Genomic DNA, 19,896 nt, shown 5'->3' with positions numbered 1-19,896 from the left:
CCAGAAGAAACAAGTTATTATTGACTGAAACATTAATTCATCTAGGCCTCCTTCTACTCTGTGTATACAAAAATTTGACTGAAAACCTTGATATATGTGACTGATGACCTTGATAATTTTATGGTTCATTTAATCCTCATCCAATGTTTCAACTGTATCCACAATCCACATATGGACACACAGACAGAGTCTGACTGACAAACATGTAATTATATCCCTACAACATCTTTCTAGCCATGGGATAATAAGTTGATCAATGCATATCAAAACATTTTACTTCTTTAACCTCCTTCAACCTCTTGTAGAAAGTTATAACAATCAATTAATTATTGTGCTACACGATTCTTTAATTTTGTCTAGCCCTTCCTTTCATATAATCTATAAATTTTCAATAAACTATAATGATTATGAGTTCTGCTGGTTTTGTTTTTCATCAGACCACCAAGCCAAATGTCTTATGAAACTCTGAATGTGTTAGGTACCTGTGATAGTTACTATTGGCACAAGGCCATACTCCATTGTGTCTGACCTTCAATTTCATAACAGCACTTGCATACACTTGAAAAAAAACTAAAATGTGCTGACTGCCACTGTACAGAATCGTATTTCGGAGGTGATTTAAATTCAACATAAAAAACATTGCAGTTAGTATTTAGATAATACAAAAATTGTGTAAAGCTTGTTTGAAAACAAAAGAATATTTGCCCATAAGACACAATGACCCACTCAACACTATTGTATTTGTATGTTGTGTGAAATATGAAATCACAGTCAAAACCCTAATTTGGCATATGTTTTAAAGTTCATAATGAACATGTGTTTTAAGTTTCAAGTTGATGTAACCCAAATTACCCTAAACCAAAACTTAAACCTGATACAGGACAGACAGACCCTGAGACTAAGAAATGGATTGATGCATAGACTATCATAGACAGGGCATAAAAACCCATAAGTTTCCCTTTGGGTCAGGTGAGCTAAAAAACATAGATCAAAGGAAGAGAGAACACACTATGGCAAAAAAAAGAAGAAAGACAAACAATAGTCCATAAAACACTACACAGAACAAACTAAAGTATCACAAGCCCTACTGAAAACCAAGGGAGGGCTAAAGCCCTGGCACCATAAAACAATACACAGAACAAACTAAAGTAACACAAGCCTTACTGAAAACCAAGAGAGGGCTCAGGCCCCGGCGCCATAAAACACTACACAGAACAAACTAAAGAATGAGTAACACAAGCCCTACTGAAAACCAAGGGAGAGCTCAGGTGCTCAAAGTGGCAAAAACATACTTATGTTCTATAGGTGTTTGCCCCTATAACAAAATTTGTTTGGAACTTTTTAATCCTTTTGGAAAAATCCATTCAATATGGTCAAATTTTTTAATGAAAGATACCAAAATAATCATTGCACTGACTGAACCAATAGGTGAGAAGCAGCTGAAACAGACATGATAATAAAAATAGACCTTAAATTACAAGCATGGTCAATTACTTATTAACCAGAGTCTTTCATTAAAACATTTGGCTATTATACCTAATGTAACAATTAATAACAAAGAGACTAGATTTCTTTTATCATGTATTTACTTTCTGTGCAAGGTGGAGTTTGTCCACATACCAATACCTGACATTAAACTCACATCAAATGACAGAAAACGAGGGCCACACATGAATGATATCATGTTCACTTTTTGTATAAAATCATCTTCTCTTCATCATAACACATTGTTGTATAAAAATGGGTAATACATAAATCACCTTATATCAGACAGAAGATACAAAATCTTACAGAATGAAAAAACTGCACTCAATATTGGACATCTCTTAATATAAGCACCCATTTGTCCTGTCCAGAAATGTCTTGGTAATAATTTCTTTGCTTTGATTTTTTAATGTAAGCTTCCTTCAGAAATTTCTTTACATGACTTTGTCATTGAAAAAAAGTTCCTGTTATGACCAGTCACAAAGTTGCAGTTTACAAAAGTTCAAGTACACTTTTAAGATAAAAATAAGATGTGGTATGATTGCCAATGAGACAACTACCAGATTTTAAATGACGTGGAAGTTAGCAACTATAGGTCACTGTATAGCTTCAACCTTACACTTTCATATCAGCCATTGTACTTCCAAGTAGATTTCATACAGAAGCATCATGAATTGTGAAGAAAAACATGATCTTGTGTAATGACCAAGGTAAATTTGTTTACAGACTTCCAACAAAGAAAAGAAAAAAACTGAAACATTGTTAAACAATATCATGTCTTTCCCTGCACTTTTCATTCCAAAAACATTTAATATTAACTAATTCATAACAGTTATACAATGAAATGCCACTTTTTGTAGTTACAGATTACAAATTTATGCAAGCCCTACAGTTTCCTGGGCAAAATATTTGGGTGTACCGTGTACCTGTACTTATGTTTGCATAAACAATGTTGGACTGTTACATCTTAATTAAATAGTGTGCACCTTTTCACTGCGGTCATATTTTCATTCATTTTTTTTATTGTAATATAATATATCCTTCTTATATCATACAATGAAGCAAAGACATCAAGTAAGCAGTAGATCATTACACGGCAGTAAATTACTTGACCTTAAAATCAATTATTTTGAACATTAATTTTCCAGAGATGTGACTACAAAATCAACTGACAACACTGAAGGCTAATATTTTCAAAGGTATAAATTGTATTATTTCAACAGTTGTGACCATTTTTCCAGTGAAATATGATTAATGGAGAGACAGTTATTGTCATAAAAGTTTTATTTTACTAGACAGTAATAATGTGGGAGTAAAGAAGATTGATATATGTATAGATGGTTATACATATAAAACCATGTTCCTAAGCAATAACCTAACTCTTGGCAAGAATAACTGGTGATAAGCTGAGATTAGACAAGGTCTTCTCTTTTATATCATAACATCATCAATACAATAGCTGGCAATAGTACAGTACAAAACTTACTACAAAATAGCCACAAGTTTTGTCAATATTCGAGGATAGGATTTTTCTTTCATTTTGGCTCTCAAGGGTAACTTAAATGCTATTTTCATTTGATTTTGTTATCTTCAAATTTTATATGCTCTTAACATTACCTTTTTTAGTTAAATTATAGGAAATAAACTAATTAATTTTACTCAACCTATGATTAACCATCACATATCATGCACTCATGAGCATAAAAATAAGGAGATGTGGTATGATTGCCAATGATAATTATCAACCAGAGACCAATGGATGAGGATGTAAACAAATACATGTATAGGCCTTCAATTGTAAGCAAAACCAATGTCATATGGTTAGCTATAGAAGGCTCTGGCATGCTCCCTGCTTGGGACAGGCACATAAAGTATGTGTCAGGCTAAACATGATTGCAATCGTGCAAACCCTCTCCCTAGCTTGGACAGTGGTGTAAAAGACAAACTAGACTTATCATATCAGTACTAAGCACATTCAAGATATATAAGTAAATCTTGCCGTTTTAAGAAACAGCCTGTGTTTCCTTTATGTTAGAAATGATAAAAGTATTCAAAGCCTTGAAGGCAGCTGACCCCATTTCTTACATTTCTTTAAAATTCATAATTCATCATGGTTTAAGCAATTATGAAAAAAATTTGTCATTAATTTGATGTAAATGGTCCATTCAAAAGGCATTTATATCTTAATGGTGATTTCCAAAATAGTTTTTAACTTCTAATTGCAGAATTATACAGATTAAATGTTGTAATGAACAAATTGGAAGACTCTGCTCATTGGAATAGAACAAATATGAAGAGATTTTAAAGACATTTAACATGCAAATTATGATAACAAGCTATTTGTAACATTTTTTAGGCAGTCATTTAGACTAGTTCATGACTTAAGTCTGTGTACTGTAACTGTTTTAGACAAATATGGGTAAATGTTAGAAACATTTAGGTCATTGTGTCTTTATAAATTAGCTGATATCACAAAATTAATATATGTACAGTATTCAAAGATGACTTTAGTGGAAATCTAATAATTTTTTAGACAACAAGTAAACAACCAATTCATCACAGAGATAGCTTGTCACAAATTTGATAAAAAGACCAGCAATGTGCAATATTCCTCTTATAAAGAAACAAGCTAAAGACTTCTGGAAATGTTAATTTCAAGTCTGTAACTGACTTCCACAAAGACCTTACTTTCCCTTGTTGTTTCAGCATCAGAATTAATATCTGACAGTACAAATCTTTTTTAAGTGGGAAATGCAAATGACTTTCATGTAATATAGATTTAATAAAATCTGTATATACTGTTCAATATTTCTGTCAAACATGATTGTACACTTATTTTTATCTTGCAGAACATATAAGTGTCCAGGGACCCTGTGTGTAGCTGAATCGGACAATGATGCCTTAAATAGATAATATTCATGACCCAGGAGATCAAATAAAAAAAACTATCTTTTCTTGATAATAGTTAAGGTAATGGGAGGTGATATTAACCATGCAGTATTTCACAATCAATGTAAAAGATGAATAATTCCCTAACTGCAGATAAAACTTACATACAATTCAACAAGGATAGTCAAACTGTTGCCAGAATAATTTCTACGGAGCCTACACTTTAGACTTCAATTTATACTTATGATTTATTTAAAGGACTGACCATAAATTCTTTAAATGTCATGATTTCCTTCATTCTTTAAACCTACATAGAAGACGGGACAAGATATCATTAAAGGAAATATAATAAATCATAATTAAAACCCCTCAAATGTGATTACTGTTACCACATATTATTAACGGTCAACATCACCTTTTTTCTTCTTGTCCTTAACATGTACTTTTCAGAATAATTAAGGTTGATGGCTAATTCTTTTACTAATCAAGCTTTGCAAATTGGTCTAGAAGGCATTTGAACTTAATCAAGGAAAAAGACCCCATCAAAGATATCTTAACATTTTGTCACAAAATGAATTTATGAAGGCTATATATTACAAGTTAACAATTAGTGGGTATTAATAAACAGGACACATAATATTCCACCCAGGGAATTTCAGTGGAACATGGTACAAACATGAATGACTTTTAAAACCATTTACTTTCTGATAAATATACCTTACAATAGTGAATATGGTCAGTCATGGTTCAGGACATATATTAAAGTTCATTTTGTACACTGTTTATTACCTACATACACCCTTCACGTAGGTAAAGCAGGTGAAGCAAAAGACAGGTGTTAAAACCTACTTATCCAAGCTTAATATACACATAGTATAAATCATAGAACTAAAGATACCAAAGAAAAGTGTTCTCTGTAGTAGATGGCATGAATCAAACACACCAACAGAAAGGTTTCAATTGCCATTAGGCATTTAGACCAATTGGTACAATATAAAAAGTGTTGTGTAATGCAATGGACAAAACAAGCTTATTTTAATTGTTAAAAGTATGCTGTCCACAACATGATGATGCATTTTTACAAGATGAACACCTTGTATTTTTCTAAAGTATTTAACTTTAATGTTAAGTAATGATGTCATCATTTTCAAATAATGTTACACAAGCTTCCTGGCACCTGCCTCCTCCCCCCCCCCCCCCCCAAAAAAAAATAAAAAAAGAATAAAAGATAATTAATTCTCTTTAATACAAAACCAGAGAAAGTACCGCTATCACTGATTTTTTACAAGAGACTTTTTCAATTTTGACCATAATTTCATGTTTCATAAACTTTTTATGCAATAACATTCTCCACAATAAAAATCATCCAATTATCTTTTTTTAAGTAAGTTAACAATAGATGTAACCTTTTTAATCACAAAATAATTTCAGAAAATGGATCAATTGTGTTCTAATCAGTGACAGAGTTGGCGAACAATAAATAATTTCTCTTTTAAACAACTTATCAAAATAACTGTAATTTTTAAAAGCATAGCAAAAATCTTTGTACAAGTGACCAACAGACACAACAAATAATAGTGGTCAAATATAATATGTCATTCTACCATGTAAATCATGCCCTTTTATCCTTGTCACTGGTCTCATCTTGTATTATACCTGTGTAATGGACCTTCAAATTGTTTTATTACTAGACTAATTGTCAGCTGTCATCATTTCTATTGTGTCACAATAAAATTCAAATTTTGATTCTTATTCAAAATTTATTGACAGACATTTTATCATTAACAGATGACCTAGCATGCATGCAGTGATAAAGAATTTCAGAATTCATTCTCAAGTTGGAAACCTGGAATTACATTTGGAATCCGAGTTGTACACTGTTTTAGCCTTGTACTGGAAACAAAGGCAAAACTACATAGAGCCATTTTATTTGGGTAAAATATCGGTAATACTGTCCATACTATTCAGTGTTGGTAGATTCATGCATTTGTAATTCTTCTACTTATATTTTTTTATTCCACCTTCTTAATGTTGTGGTAGGGATTAAAATGTAAAAAGTTAAAGCAAATATGTATTCAATAGTTCCTGTTCTCTAGTCAAAATTTTAGTGACACCTCCAATATCATACAACATAAAAATGGACATTTCTGTTGGTTATATAATATGATAAATGGATCTTCTTATTAAAATCTTGGGAGTTTTTTCAACTAAACATCTGATTGATATAAGCAATTGAATTGTAAATACAAAACGGTAAATATTTTTCTGACTTATTATGGAAAGTAAGCCTATTAATCTTTAATATGATTTGTGGTAATACCTTAATATTTCTCTCTGATCTGTGATAAAGATCAGGTTATACTAATATTTAAGGATAATTTCCTGGCTATCTAAGTATTTTATATGGTATTTTGACACTCTATAAATTGATCACCCTTTCGATTCAGTTTATTTCCTTCCAGTAATAGCAAGAACTTTAACACCAAATAAATTGTATTGTTGAATTCCTTTTGTTTACTGCACTTCAATCTATTCCTTAAGCAAAGATTTTTATAATTGGTTTTCTCTAAGTGATATCAGAGGTCCATTACCTGGTAATACACTTTAGGTAATAGACTTCCAGTGATATATATATAAATGTAAAATTATCTTATTTGCTCAAATAAGAAAATTAAAATTAGTTAAATAAATGAGTCATATTTAAAAAAAAAATCTAAGTGATTCTATTGCATTCACATATGGATAAACAGAGGCCACATTACACCAATAAATGAATTATTTTAATCCAATGACCAGGCAAAAAGTATTTAAAAATTTTGCTATGTTGAATATGCTAACACCTGAATTTCAAATTAGCATTTCTATTGAAAACAAAAACCTCTAACCTTCAACATAAAGTAGGTTATGTCACAACAATAACCACTTATAAATATATTCATTAAATGTACTTGGATATCATGCATTTATCATGCTTAACCATGAAATAAAGTTCAACTGCTAAAAGACCACCTCCTAATTATTTAAACTTCTTGCATAGTTCACATAAGGAAAATTTCTGTAATGTCCACAACTAACTGAAAATAAGTTGAGGTGTGTCACAGGGTGATGAACATTTGATGTGATTATAGCTAAAACTAACCTGTGCTAAAGATATGGTTAATCACCAACCTTTCGTATCTCATTCTCATATATTGAATTGGTTTTCTCGTATATATAGAATTAGTTTCGTTATAAATAGAATTGGTACAATTTTACTTTAAAAATCCTACCTTTTACACCACAGTCTGACTGTGGCTTAACTGGATGTGAATGTCTGTAAATGTAATGAGCATTTGTATCTTCTTTAGAAGAATCACTTTCTGTGAATGGTTCAACAATGAAATGTTCACCATGTGCATAAAATGAACCAAGCTGAAAATATAAATAGAACTTGGTATTCAACTTAAACTTTGGCATTCCATTAGGTATAAAACTTTATAAATATGAAATGGTCAACACCACAAATCTGCTCCATTCTATATCTACATCATATGCGTTACCGAATATAACATTTTTCTTACTATTGAGCCTACGACTGGAATATGTATACAATTATTTGTGTATACTGCATGCCTACAATGCTGATTGTTTTGTAAATATAATTGTTATCACATTGATTAAAACTACTCTTGATGGCAAAATCATCCCTTAGCTGTATTTTCATTTGTATGTTTTAAGTCACATATTCCTGCTCAAAAGAATCCTTTACTCCAATAAGTTTATGCATAGATGAAGGTATCTTATCATGTGTCCGTATGTATACACTTACAGTGCTATACGGTGCTATTGTTATGAATATGGTATAACATCAGTTTACTCGGAACTACATTTACTAAGGTTTACTATTACCAATGTGCATTCGGAAGACTAATATGTCATATTAAGGAATTCCAGGATTTCCCATTGTATATTTGACAGTCATTACCCAGTTGTTATACAGATCGGACGTCCCCACATTGATGAGCGACCAGATATAGAACCAAATGACTAAAGCCTAGGATGTTATATTCAGGTAATGTAACACACATACACAACCCTATAAAATCATTACACAATGCATGTGAAACCTATAAAATCATTTAGTCTGTGTGATATTATTTTGATAATTTACAGAAACCCAGAACTATGAACAAAAATTTTGGAGACAATTTAGATAGTACAGGGTAATTTTAAGAGCTAGTAAGCCCTGAATCCTGATCCTGCACCTACAAAGTATACCCAAGTAACGTGAGATACTACTAAGAGAAAGAGAGTACTAGATGAAACAATTAATTAGTACAATGTGACAAGTAGTGTCAATGTTTTGACCTTAGGATCAGGATGTCAAGATTTTCAATAAATAGGTGCAAGCTTTGATGAGAACCATGAACTAGTGAAAGAGGAATTATTATAGACACATGACCAAGAAGAGGATACATTGTATACATACAAGTTGCTTCTGCTTCTGCCAGATAATGGCCACAATCAACGAACTGATTATACTGCCATGGATTTGGTGCGCATACTAGACCACCCCCCTCCCCCCAATTTTTTTAATTTAGTTCAGCTTTGTCATCGAGGCTTTAAAGGCCTCCACTGATGGTGCTGATACAACCCCATGAGAAAGCGTTCCAATCCCGGATATTTCTTGGGAAGAATGAGTTTTTGCGATTAATAGTTGTGTGCAAGGGGAAATTATGTGATAAGTTATCGTTTCATAACCTGCAGACAGTGATACTGATAGTATAATATGTTACACTGCTGTAGGAAACGCATGCATTTTACGATGTGATAGATTGATTTTCGGGTTTTTAAGTCTAACAGTTTTGAGCAAAGACTGCTCATTTTAACTGTTATGCTATGTGGGAGCTGTGTATTGATCCGTGCTTTTTTTAGGGAAGATAAAGTAAGGGGATGGAAACATTTAAAATACACCCACGACTCCAATAATCGAGTTCACCCAATTAACAATTAAGACTTTGTAAAAATATCAAATTATTCATTTTAGTCAATGTAATACTTATTTCGTGGATATATGTCGTACATATACGTATACTTTAGATGTTACTAAATTAAACACTTGCTATTCGTTAATAGTCTCACCATCCCCCATTTCTAATATTATACCAGAGACATATACTGCATTTAATGTATCCGATTATACCAAAGATTTGTATGCTATACAAAATCCTTGATTATATGCAAAATCTTCATGATTGTGATTTTACCAAAATGCGACTTATCATCGGATTTTTACTTACATAACAAGAGCAACATAATGATTAATGGATAGGAGCAGGAATTGCTTACACTTCCGTAGAACCTGACTCCACCACTATTTTTTCAGTGGGGTAAGTGTTGCGTTATCTTTCGTTATCTGAGTCTGTTTGTCTATGGGTAATAGTGTTGTCTAGGCCCAAAGATTTGACTGGGATATATATAGAAATGTGCATGCTGGTCATTCCTTGACTTCTCCAATCTTGCAGAGAAACCCTTGATTAAGTGGGGCAGGCGTCCGTTTGTTTGAATAAATACATAGCCCTCCGGAAAATGAACGTTAAAAACGTCTCGTGTAGGGAGAATGCCAAACTCTTTGCAAGTTTAGAAACCCTTACAACAACTCTATGATGAATTCGTAGATAGTATGATCCTATCCAACTTACTCTTATTTTCCAGTGACATTCCAAATTTCCCGTTCTTCTTCCAGGTCGATCTATCTTGCCGAACCTACCTTTTGCATTAATTGTTCACTTGCTCTCGTCTTAAATATGCATGTAATATTTGCCACTGGACAACGTTAAACAGGCAACAATCAATCAGTAATCAGGCATAGTATCAACTCCCCTTTTTTATAAGAAAATACATCGAAAATGAACAAGCAACAATATCCAATGCTCGGTGTATATTGACATGCCTCAGAAGACGTAAGCGTATTGCTATTTGATCCAAAGTAATGTAAAATATTCGTTAAATTAATACAAAAATATATATTTCAACAAAACTGCGGAAATATTCATCTGTGGAAGACCTGGCATGTCGTTTGCAACTTGAAGGGGATGGACGTTTTCGAATAGCGTAATCTGACCAGGTCCATACGTGACACGTTAATAGGAAACAGTGTTAGGCTTTTGACGTTCTTTTGTCACTTTGCTGTTATATTGTTACAACACTCACATATTCTTGTCAGTGTAATGCATGTGAAACGATGGTTTAACAGACATTATGATAGACATAGTCTCTAGTGGATAGGTGTCTCATTGACAGTCATACCACATCTTCTTATTCATATATAACGTCCAAATGAAAAGAGAACTATACATGGTATTGAATTCTGGGTTTCATCTATAGAACCTAAATGCGTTATGACTATGAGTGTTACTGTTTTATAAAGAAGCACATAAAACACTGAACGTGGAATTTTATTTGGTGTATTTATGTTTGTTGGTACCCGTAATAAAAAAAAATCTTCAGTTCAGAGTAGAACTGTCAATCACCATGCCTTTGGATGACGCAAATATAAGACACTTCACCTGCGTCGCTTGATAGCTTTTATGATAGTGTTTTATGATATAGGCCTGTATCTAGTGTTGACTTAGTTATCCTTGTAAAAGTTAAACATAAATAATCTGTCCAATCAGTTGTTTACTGATATCATCAATACAGCTTGTAAGTAATAAGCAACATTCAATCTGTTTTACATTGAAAGTATACCATTAAAGAAAGATATAAAAAAAAAAACGATATGCCGAGTGCAATAGTATGTCTACGACAGTCATGCAAAAAAGTGGCGAACTCCCTGATTGTTGGTTGGGGGGGAAAATGCAAATAGAGCTCCGAAACATGCATTTTCTCTGGAAAATGAAGGTTAAACCAATTCGAAGAGAGACGAAGAACGGACGTTTGCGAGGGTCAGAAACAGTGACTTTGCTTGAGTTAAATCGATTTCACTCGGAACAGAATAAAGCCGAGATAACTGTTGGGATGGATGGAAATCTGAAAATAAATCCGTTCTGTATATATGTAGACCCTCGTGCGACTACAAGGGTGTCCTTTACACCAAAATCTACTTCTTTACGTAAGACTAATGTCTTTCTACCTACTCAAAATGGAAAGAATAACTCAATTTATTTTTTTGTATGAAATACGAAACACAGATAAATTATCAATAAGAAAGTAAAATTGTCTGTACAAGTCCCAATCATTCTGATACAGGTGCAAACTGCCAGTTACTGAGTATGACGTTCTGTCTTCTTGTTCCTCCAATACTCTCTCATGTCCTCTCCACCCCTCTTTTGAATACACGATCAAGCTCTATATCATTGACAAATGCTATAATTGTAATACTTTTAATTTGCACTCTGCATTTTGCAGTTGGTCAATGAACCTTCCAAATTTACCTTATTCATTCCAGAAATATTGGTATAAAAATATCGTTAACTTCAGAGATTATTGTGTTTAATTTTCTGGCTTCTGATTGCCAGCTCTGCACTTCCAAAATGTATATATATACATCGAGTGCAGCTTCGACAGACGAATAAAACTAGCTGACTCGGCTAATCTAATATAGTAAAATCAGCTTACCTGAGTTGAACGGTAGTAAAACAATTGATAGTTTAATCTGTTTATTGAATTTTAAGCTTAAATTCTATACCTACAAGTGAGAAATTTAACTGTACATACTTATTAATTTCTTGCGAAGGGTGAAAAATTGCAGGGAAAAAACAGAGGGAGGGTAGATTATAGCTTTTAAGAAAGCTTAACACGAGATACAAAGAAAAGTAACGAAGTTGATAGGCAGGGTTTAACATCTCTGTAACAGAATAGTAAAATGTGTCATATCTTTACGTACTACAAGTAAAGGACTTACCAGGCCATTGCATAAGTCGAATACTGCCCACGAGGGGCTAGCATTCTGAATACTTCCACGATAGAAACACTGCTCCTGGTCGGAGCTTTTGTCCTCTATCCGAGTATAGTTGTCACCAAAAGTTTGCACAACATACTTATTAGGTATAAAATCCTTTGTAAAAGTTAAGTCTAATAAAAATTCATTTCCAAACGCTGATATGGAATAAGACACAATTTTTTGCTTATTACGAGTACTCCTTTTATTAATATGATTATCATGATTATCATAAGTATTTAGTCTCTTTGGAAACACTATTTCTTTTGTTATTTCTCTTCTTATATCTGAAAATATATAAAACATGTTATAAACGAAAAATAAAAATAAAATACAACAAGTTGTTTAATAGATACAAATTAGAACAAGCTAATTATACTAACCCTTTGGAATTCCTGCTGGGTGACACCGGTATAGCATTGGAAGAAGCAGTACAAATACTAGCAAAACTAATGCCATCGTAACTTAACATGGTCAAAACTTCATCTCTTTTCACACTTCAAACTCGGACCATGTAGTCTAATTTGTGGGCGTGCAACCACAGACGCGTCAATCACGCTGATCGTGTGTTCTCCAACCAATGATGTCGCTCGCTTTTAATTAGTTCCCACTATACGATAGAATACTATGCATTTAGACTACTGCATTAATATATTTATTATATCTACAACACAAGCATATTGTTTTTGATTTTAAATGATTTAAACCTATCAGTACGCATGGTATATAACGTAATCCTAACATGATTTATAGTTTATTTCAGTTCATACGGTACGTTCACACGAACTTCACAAGTGATCATAGATACAAGAAGTTATTAAACGTATATCAAAATTATGTTACTTATTAGTTACTTTACAGTTTCATTTATATTTTCTTTATTTAGTATTGTTACATTATGTTTACTTATGACAGGTTTAATATTTATTTAGAAGTATTGAACGTTCATATAGAGTTAATTTGTTACTTATCTATGACTATTGATCGAAAAATCCAATACAGAAATAATATAAGATGTTCACGATTTTGCTTAAAAATAACGCAAAAAAAGCAACAAAACTCATAGTTTGTTCTTAGAGCATTATCTTAAGATGGTCAACGATCGAAGCGAGCCAGAAATTTTGGTAACTATTGTAATATTTTAGTAATATTTTTTTATCGATTTAAGAGCGCAACTTTTATGGAACTTTAACCAGATCTACAAGGTTAAGAAAAGAAAAGATTGATAAACAAAGGAAGGAAATAAACACAATAAATATGGTAAACAATTTATAATACTGAAACGATCTATAATGCACCAAGCACCCGGGGGGATGGGCAACTAATTATATAATGAGTAGTTGGATGTGTTTCAATATATGATAATATATATATCAGTGACGCTCGAATAAAAAAAATTGACAAATACAGTACGAAATGAAGAGCATTAACGACCTGAATTCCGAGATAAAGCTATGTCTTTCTTTTTTTCTTTTTTTTTTTTTGGGGGGGGGGGGGGGGGTAAAACATATATGAAAGGGGTTATGATTGTTTAATATTCAACATATACAAAAAGGCTGAGGTTCTAAAGGTCTCAGCTGCCCATCCTACCACAAAAGGATCGAAGTGCAACCCCCACCCCACCCGGGGTCTAACGCACAAATGGACCGAAGTGCACTGAATTTGGATGAGCACATTAACGTGTAGCGAGGTTGTTTTTTGTTAAGTACTCGACCGTACTTTGTAACTCAATAAATGGGATAGAAGGCATACAATAATATAAAAAGAAAACGGCTCAGGAGAGGCCATTGACTCTATTATACATCGACATTACATGAAAAAAAAATCACAGCCGTATACAATATTTAAACACTATAATGTTTGTGTGTTTGGTTGAGCTGCTGTTTCATTGACTTTTTCCAAATCTCCGTATAGAGAGACTGCTCATATTTACGGAATAAGATCAAGCTAACAATACTTAATCTTCATGTACAGATGTCTCCTTATAATTTAATGTCGGCCACTGTACTTCTTATATTGATACAACAACATTCAATATTTTTTTGTAAATTTTGAATGTTTGCCAAAAACTTGAATAAAAAAGGCATTTCACCCATGTTAACACAAGTATGCCTGAAGAAAAGCAATGTTTTATCTTTCAGATATGAATTATTTCATTTTGTGACTCTCTACATCCCTCCTTTTCCGTTTCTGTTACTTGCTTACCCATTTATGATTTACAAAGGGAATACGTCTATAAACAAAAGTGACTAATTCGATCTAATATGGCAATGAAATAAACCAACTCGAAAAAAAAAATATAGCATTGGTTGACGAATTATATGATAATTTAGTTGGCGAAGAAGAGGGTTATGAAATTAAGGTTTCAACTCCATCAAGCAAAGTTGACCTTAGATGGATTTGGCTATTTTTTAAGTACTTTTTGGTTATATATATATAGCTCTTCAACTGTTACGGTTCTTATACATCTTCGGCTTTGCGCGTTCATGATGAAGGTAAATCCAGAAAGGCGCTTTGGATGCATGACATTAATAACGTGTTGTTTTCATTTTTTTATGGGGGTTTGGAATTACACCCTTTGTCCTTTTGCACCATTTAAGAAAGCATCGAACAGAAAGTTTGGATAATCTTATTCTATATAGTGGAAGTTATGATAAAAAAAACAGCATTCAATGAGAGAGAGAGAGAGAAAGACTAGTTTTTTTTATTATTGAAAATAATGATGTTCCTTTGTAAATCAAAAAAACTTATAAAAATAACGGACTAGTTATGAAAAAAATGTATAATCGAAACTAAAAAGAGAGACAAAAGGCAGTGTGATGATTGTCTTCCTTTTTGTTACGTTTTTAATTTAATTTTAATTTGCGTATCTTGGTGCGTTATCGCTTTGAAACTTAAATAACGTCTTAAATGTTTTAAAACGCACCACAGTGTAAGGGAGATAACCACTTTATTATAATGTTACGAACAGACGCGTTTTTTCTCAAGACACATTTTTTTCAACATAATTATTCAAATATACAAACGATTTGTTTAAATAGCAAACAGGATCTTTAATGCTGATTTATTTTCTTCTGATTTCCAATAGAATTTTTTTTTTGAAAAAAGGTGTCCCAGCCTTATTTTTCACTTAAGAAAAAAAATCCGAAGGAAGATCGTATCTTCATCCACAAACCCCTTGCTGCATCCGCGAATGTAACATTTTTGGTAAGTTCAAATTGATATACGTTCTTACAACAAGTTAAATTATACTTTGCATTATTTTGCTCAGTGTTTTATTATATTTTTTTCATTTCTTTTTCTTCATTCCCCATCTTTTAATACTTTCAATTGTTTAACAGTTACTGACTATCAAGTGGCAAATATTTCAAGCATATATATATATAGGACTATCTTAAATTAAAGATAAATCCAATTGCTAGGTCCTGAAGATCGGGATACTTTGACTAAAATGTCACGTGAAAGAAGGTGTAAGTTGGAAAGTGAGATATTTAAGAGCAGAAATTTTACCTTGTGACTGGCTTTTTAAATGGACCTTAAAAGAAATCAGACATCGTATATCATGACTGACAAGAAATTTTGAAAACATGTCATTTAAATGAAAAATAACAGCCTTCAATCTAATTAATCTATCTTAACTTGCGTACTCATATGAGTATAACGAAATCAGAGCTCTATATTTTAATTAGATTGAACAGCTTTAAAAATTGATTTAGCTGTCCGATTACTATGCATCAATTCATTTCGATTGATTGATTGTTGTTTGCTTAACGTCCAGTGGTGAATATTTCATGCATGTTCTTTTCGAGGTACACAAGTTAATTTAAGTTACATTGACGACCCTGCTCCACCTCCCCTATATAGAGTGATAAACAAAACAACAAGGAGTGTGTGAAGATACAAATTAAAATCAGAGGAGGTCTTTTCTGTTTACGGAAATATGAAATCTTTTGTATTGTGATGACGTCAACAAAGATTTATGTCTGTTTGCTCTATACTGAAGGGTAAATTGAATTAACAGGTACAATGTATATTGCATATCATATTTAAGTTTGAAATAAGATCATTGATTCATGTTTGATGTAATTGGGTATATCACGACAGTCTCTTCCCACATCCTTAACGCGTTAATGTGGTAATCAGCAGGGTTAAGTGTGCTCTCTAAACGTGTTTACGGATAGAGGACCGCAAATGAAAAATAAGATAATATAAGCCTTTCAAACTAAGCTGAGATGTCTTATTGATTATTACTGAGACGTGGGTTACCGTCGAGGATACAAAAACTGCATCCATGATAATCCAATAAAGAAAAACAAATAAAAAAAACCCAAAAAAACCAAGAGGTACCCGATTAAACGTTCTCAAATACATATAGTTTTACTTGTTTAAAAGATTTGATTGAATATTGTAGCGAGTATTACTCCCTCAGAAATATCCACTATTATAGCTCGCGTCGTTTAGACTATACCATTCAATAGTCAATGACGCCAAGCACATGTACCCCCTTCTAGATAAGAAGGACGCCATATTACAATTGAGCATAGTCGCTTAACGTCCAATGGCAAATATTACACGTATTTCAGACTGACTCCGACCCGAACAGCTTTGCTTGTTGTTTCTACTAAATGCAATATTTTAGATTGACTCGATAGGGGATTGAATCCACGACCTCCCGCACTCGAGAAGAGTCCGTAGAACTGCCAGTTACCGTGTCAGAACACATGAATTACCCTCGGTTTTTAATGGGTTCGAGTTGCTTACTATATCATATATAGTTTTCTGTGTAGTATTTTGAGGACTGCTTGTTGACTTCTCGCCAAGTCTTATCCGTTTCGTCAAGTTCAAAATATAAAATTAAATTGTGATCCATACAATTGTATGATGAAGGAACATCTCGATTTCTGTATTTTTTCGACTTTATTAACACAAGTGCCAGTGTGCAAAACAAGTTCTCATTAACGTCACAGCAATCTCGGACTAACCGTGACATGTTCCACTTGTAGCCAAAATCCCATCCCTTTTTCAATCAGTTTTTCGATTTTTCTTTGTTTTTCTTTTGGACATGTTATTGTCAGATTTACCTCGTTTTTTTTATTGCCTTGGTATCCCTGTTACACGAAAAGTTGACTGAAATCATATTGGAATGTTTACCATGAAAAAATATTTATGATCGTTTATAAGGTGTCATTATTATTAATACCTTCCGAAACAAAAGCTGATTTTTATAAGCTATATAGTTATAGAGGAGGGGAGAAGGCGTCTGCTCAATGCTAGACGGTGTTGTCGTAGAAGTGAGAAGTAAAAAATACAGGTTCCAGCCCAACTCGGGAAGGAAGTAAAGAATCAGATCTACTCTAACATTGTTAGGTTGATTTTCCAGGCACTAAATATATATATGACGAGGGAAGAACAAATATTTGCTTCCGCAAATTTGCAGATTTAACATTGTTGTGCTGATATTTAGAGTAATTATGAATATAATATGTGTTTTCAGCCGTGTATCACTTTCACTGCATGGTGATCCAATGCATGGATCTGTCGTAGAGTTGTCACTTGTTTAGACGTACTTATATAATTACTCTAAATATCAGCACAACAATGTTAAATTTGCAAATTTGCGGAAGCAAATTTTTGTTCTTCCCTCACCGGAATTCGAACTCATGCTATTGGGGTATCGTGACAACACCACCTGCACTGTGTCCAGATCTCTAGACCACTCGACCACCTAGATTGAACTAAAAATTCAGCTTTCGGTGGCCTAGTTTTACCTTCTCTCGTCAGTAGAATCTAGAGTTGTAACACAGTACATGATATATATATTAGGCACGAAGATGGAACCAGGAACATATATATATACTGTTCCCAGATGGAACTGATTGCAGATTAGCTAAATTATCTGTCGTAAAGGATCGTAAGATGCAGTCACAGAAATAATTATTTGATATTTAGATAAAAGAAGATGTGGTATGAGTGCCAATGAGACAACTCTAAATCCAAGTCAAAATTTATAAAAGTAAACCACTATAGGTCAAAGTACGGTCTTCAACACGGAGCCTTGGCTCACACCGAACAGCAAGCTATAAAGGGCCCCAAAAATTACTAGTGTAAAACCATTCAAACGGGAAAACCAACGGTCTAATCTATATAAAAAAACGAGAAACGAGAAACACTTATGAACCACATCAACAAACGACAACTACTGAACATCAGATTCCTGACTTAGGACAGGTGCAAACAAATGCAGCGGGTTTAAACGTTTTAATGGTACCAAACCTTCACCCTTATCTGAAACAATAGTGTAACATCACAACATAGAAAGACACACTATAAAATATCAATTGAAATGGCTTAACTCAATCAAAAGAGATATTAACACCAGTGAACATACACTTAACAAATAAATTTGATCTATGATACAATGTAAATACAAAATAAGTAAAATAAGGAAAGAATAACGTGTAAACAAGTGACAACTCTACGACAGATCCATCTATTGGATCACCTGTGAAGGTGATACACGACTGAAAACACATATTATATTCATAATTACTCTAAATATCAGCACAACAATGTTACATCTGCAAATTTGCGGAAGCAAATTTTTGTTCTTCACTCGCCCGGATTCAAACTCATGCTATTGGGATATCGTGACAACACCGCCTGCACTGTGCCCAGATCTCAATATATATATTTAATTACCATGCCGCCACATCAAATTTTAATGACAACTTTATTACAGACATTCTCCATCGGATAACATGTGGTTTATACAGGGCTATAACACCATTATATGTATATCATTCGTCTCAAATTTAGCCCAACAATGTTAGATCTTCAAATTTGTTCTTCCCTCAGCGGGATTAGAACCCTTGCTTCTGTGACATCGTGGCAACACCGCCTGCACCGTTTCCAGCGCCCTATATATTAGAGTAGATCGGATTCTAAACGTGACAAATTTACGACAGACATATTCCATAGGGTAACTCGTGGGTATACAGGACTAACACCTTAATTTATATATAATTCGTCTCAAATTAAGCCCAACAATGTTAGATCTGCAACGCAAATTTACGTTCGCAAGTTTTTGTTCTTCCCTCAGCGGATTCTAACCCTATTTTAGAAGAACCTCAAACACTGCAACAAATATTTCAAGTAATCTGCCTATACATCTCTCTTGTTCGTTCAGTTCTGGAACACCTCCTACACAGAGTGGGACTCGTATCTACAGAATGATACTGGCTGTCATGATTGAGAGTGTACAACGAAGAGTGGCTAGTTTTGTGCACGTGCAAAGACTATATATGGGCGTACAAAAAGTCACGTCACCTTCATGATGAAGGGCCTTGGTTGCAGTGGCGTACTTTTTCCATGGATTCTCACTAACATTTTTATCTAGAAAAAATAGGGAGATGAAATATAGACCATGTATTATGTACATTTAGTATAGGGAGGAGGGTGGTCTTAAACATTTGACGGCTGTACCATTAAAGTACAAGTTCATGTGTATCTCTCATTCTAAACAGATTGACAGAATTTATCCAAATCTAAAATACGACCAACATAGTGAAATATCTTGTTTAAGAAAGGGACAAACCATACCC

General features: G+C 33.2%; 1 protein-coding gene across 14 annotated transcripts in view; it reads right to left on the bottom strand.

Moving 5' to 3' along the window:
- The window catches only part of LOC127731029 (A disintegrin and metalloproteinase with thrombospondin motifs 9-like), a 120,292-nt gene extending 107,365 nt beyond the window's left edge, over nucleotides 1-12,927 (bottom strand). For all 14 annotated transcript variants that reach the window (XM_052239794.1, XM_052239854.1, XM_052239833.1 and 11 more), the window contains exons 1-3: nucleotides 12,679-12,927; nucleotides 12,260-12,582; nucleotides 7,644-7,785 (exon numbers count right to left, since the gene is read on the bottom strand). In XM_052239794.1, the coding sequence (XP_052095754.1) occupies nucleotides 7,644-7,785; nucleotides 12,260-12,582; nucleotides 12,679-12,754 (541 nt within the window). In that variant the 5' untranslated portion in view covers nucleotides 12,755-12,927. The remainder of the gene's footprint in view (nucleotides 1-7,643; nucleotides 7,786-12,259; nucleotides 12,583-12,678) is intronic.
- Nucleotides 12,928-19,896: the final 6,969 nt, after the last annotated feature.

This window comes from Mytilus californianus, unplaced genomic scaffold (assembly GCF_021869535.1).
Source record: "Mytilus californianus isolate M0D057914Y unplaced genomic scaffold, xbMytCali1.0.p SCAF_1, whole genome shotgun sequence".
NCBI lineage: Eukaryota > Metazoa > Mollusca > Bivalvia > Mytilida > Mytilidae > Mytilus > Mytilus californianus.
The sequence above is the reverse complement of the archived record's forward strand: the minus strand, read 5'-3'. Positions and strand labels throughout refer to the sequence as shown.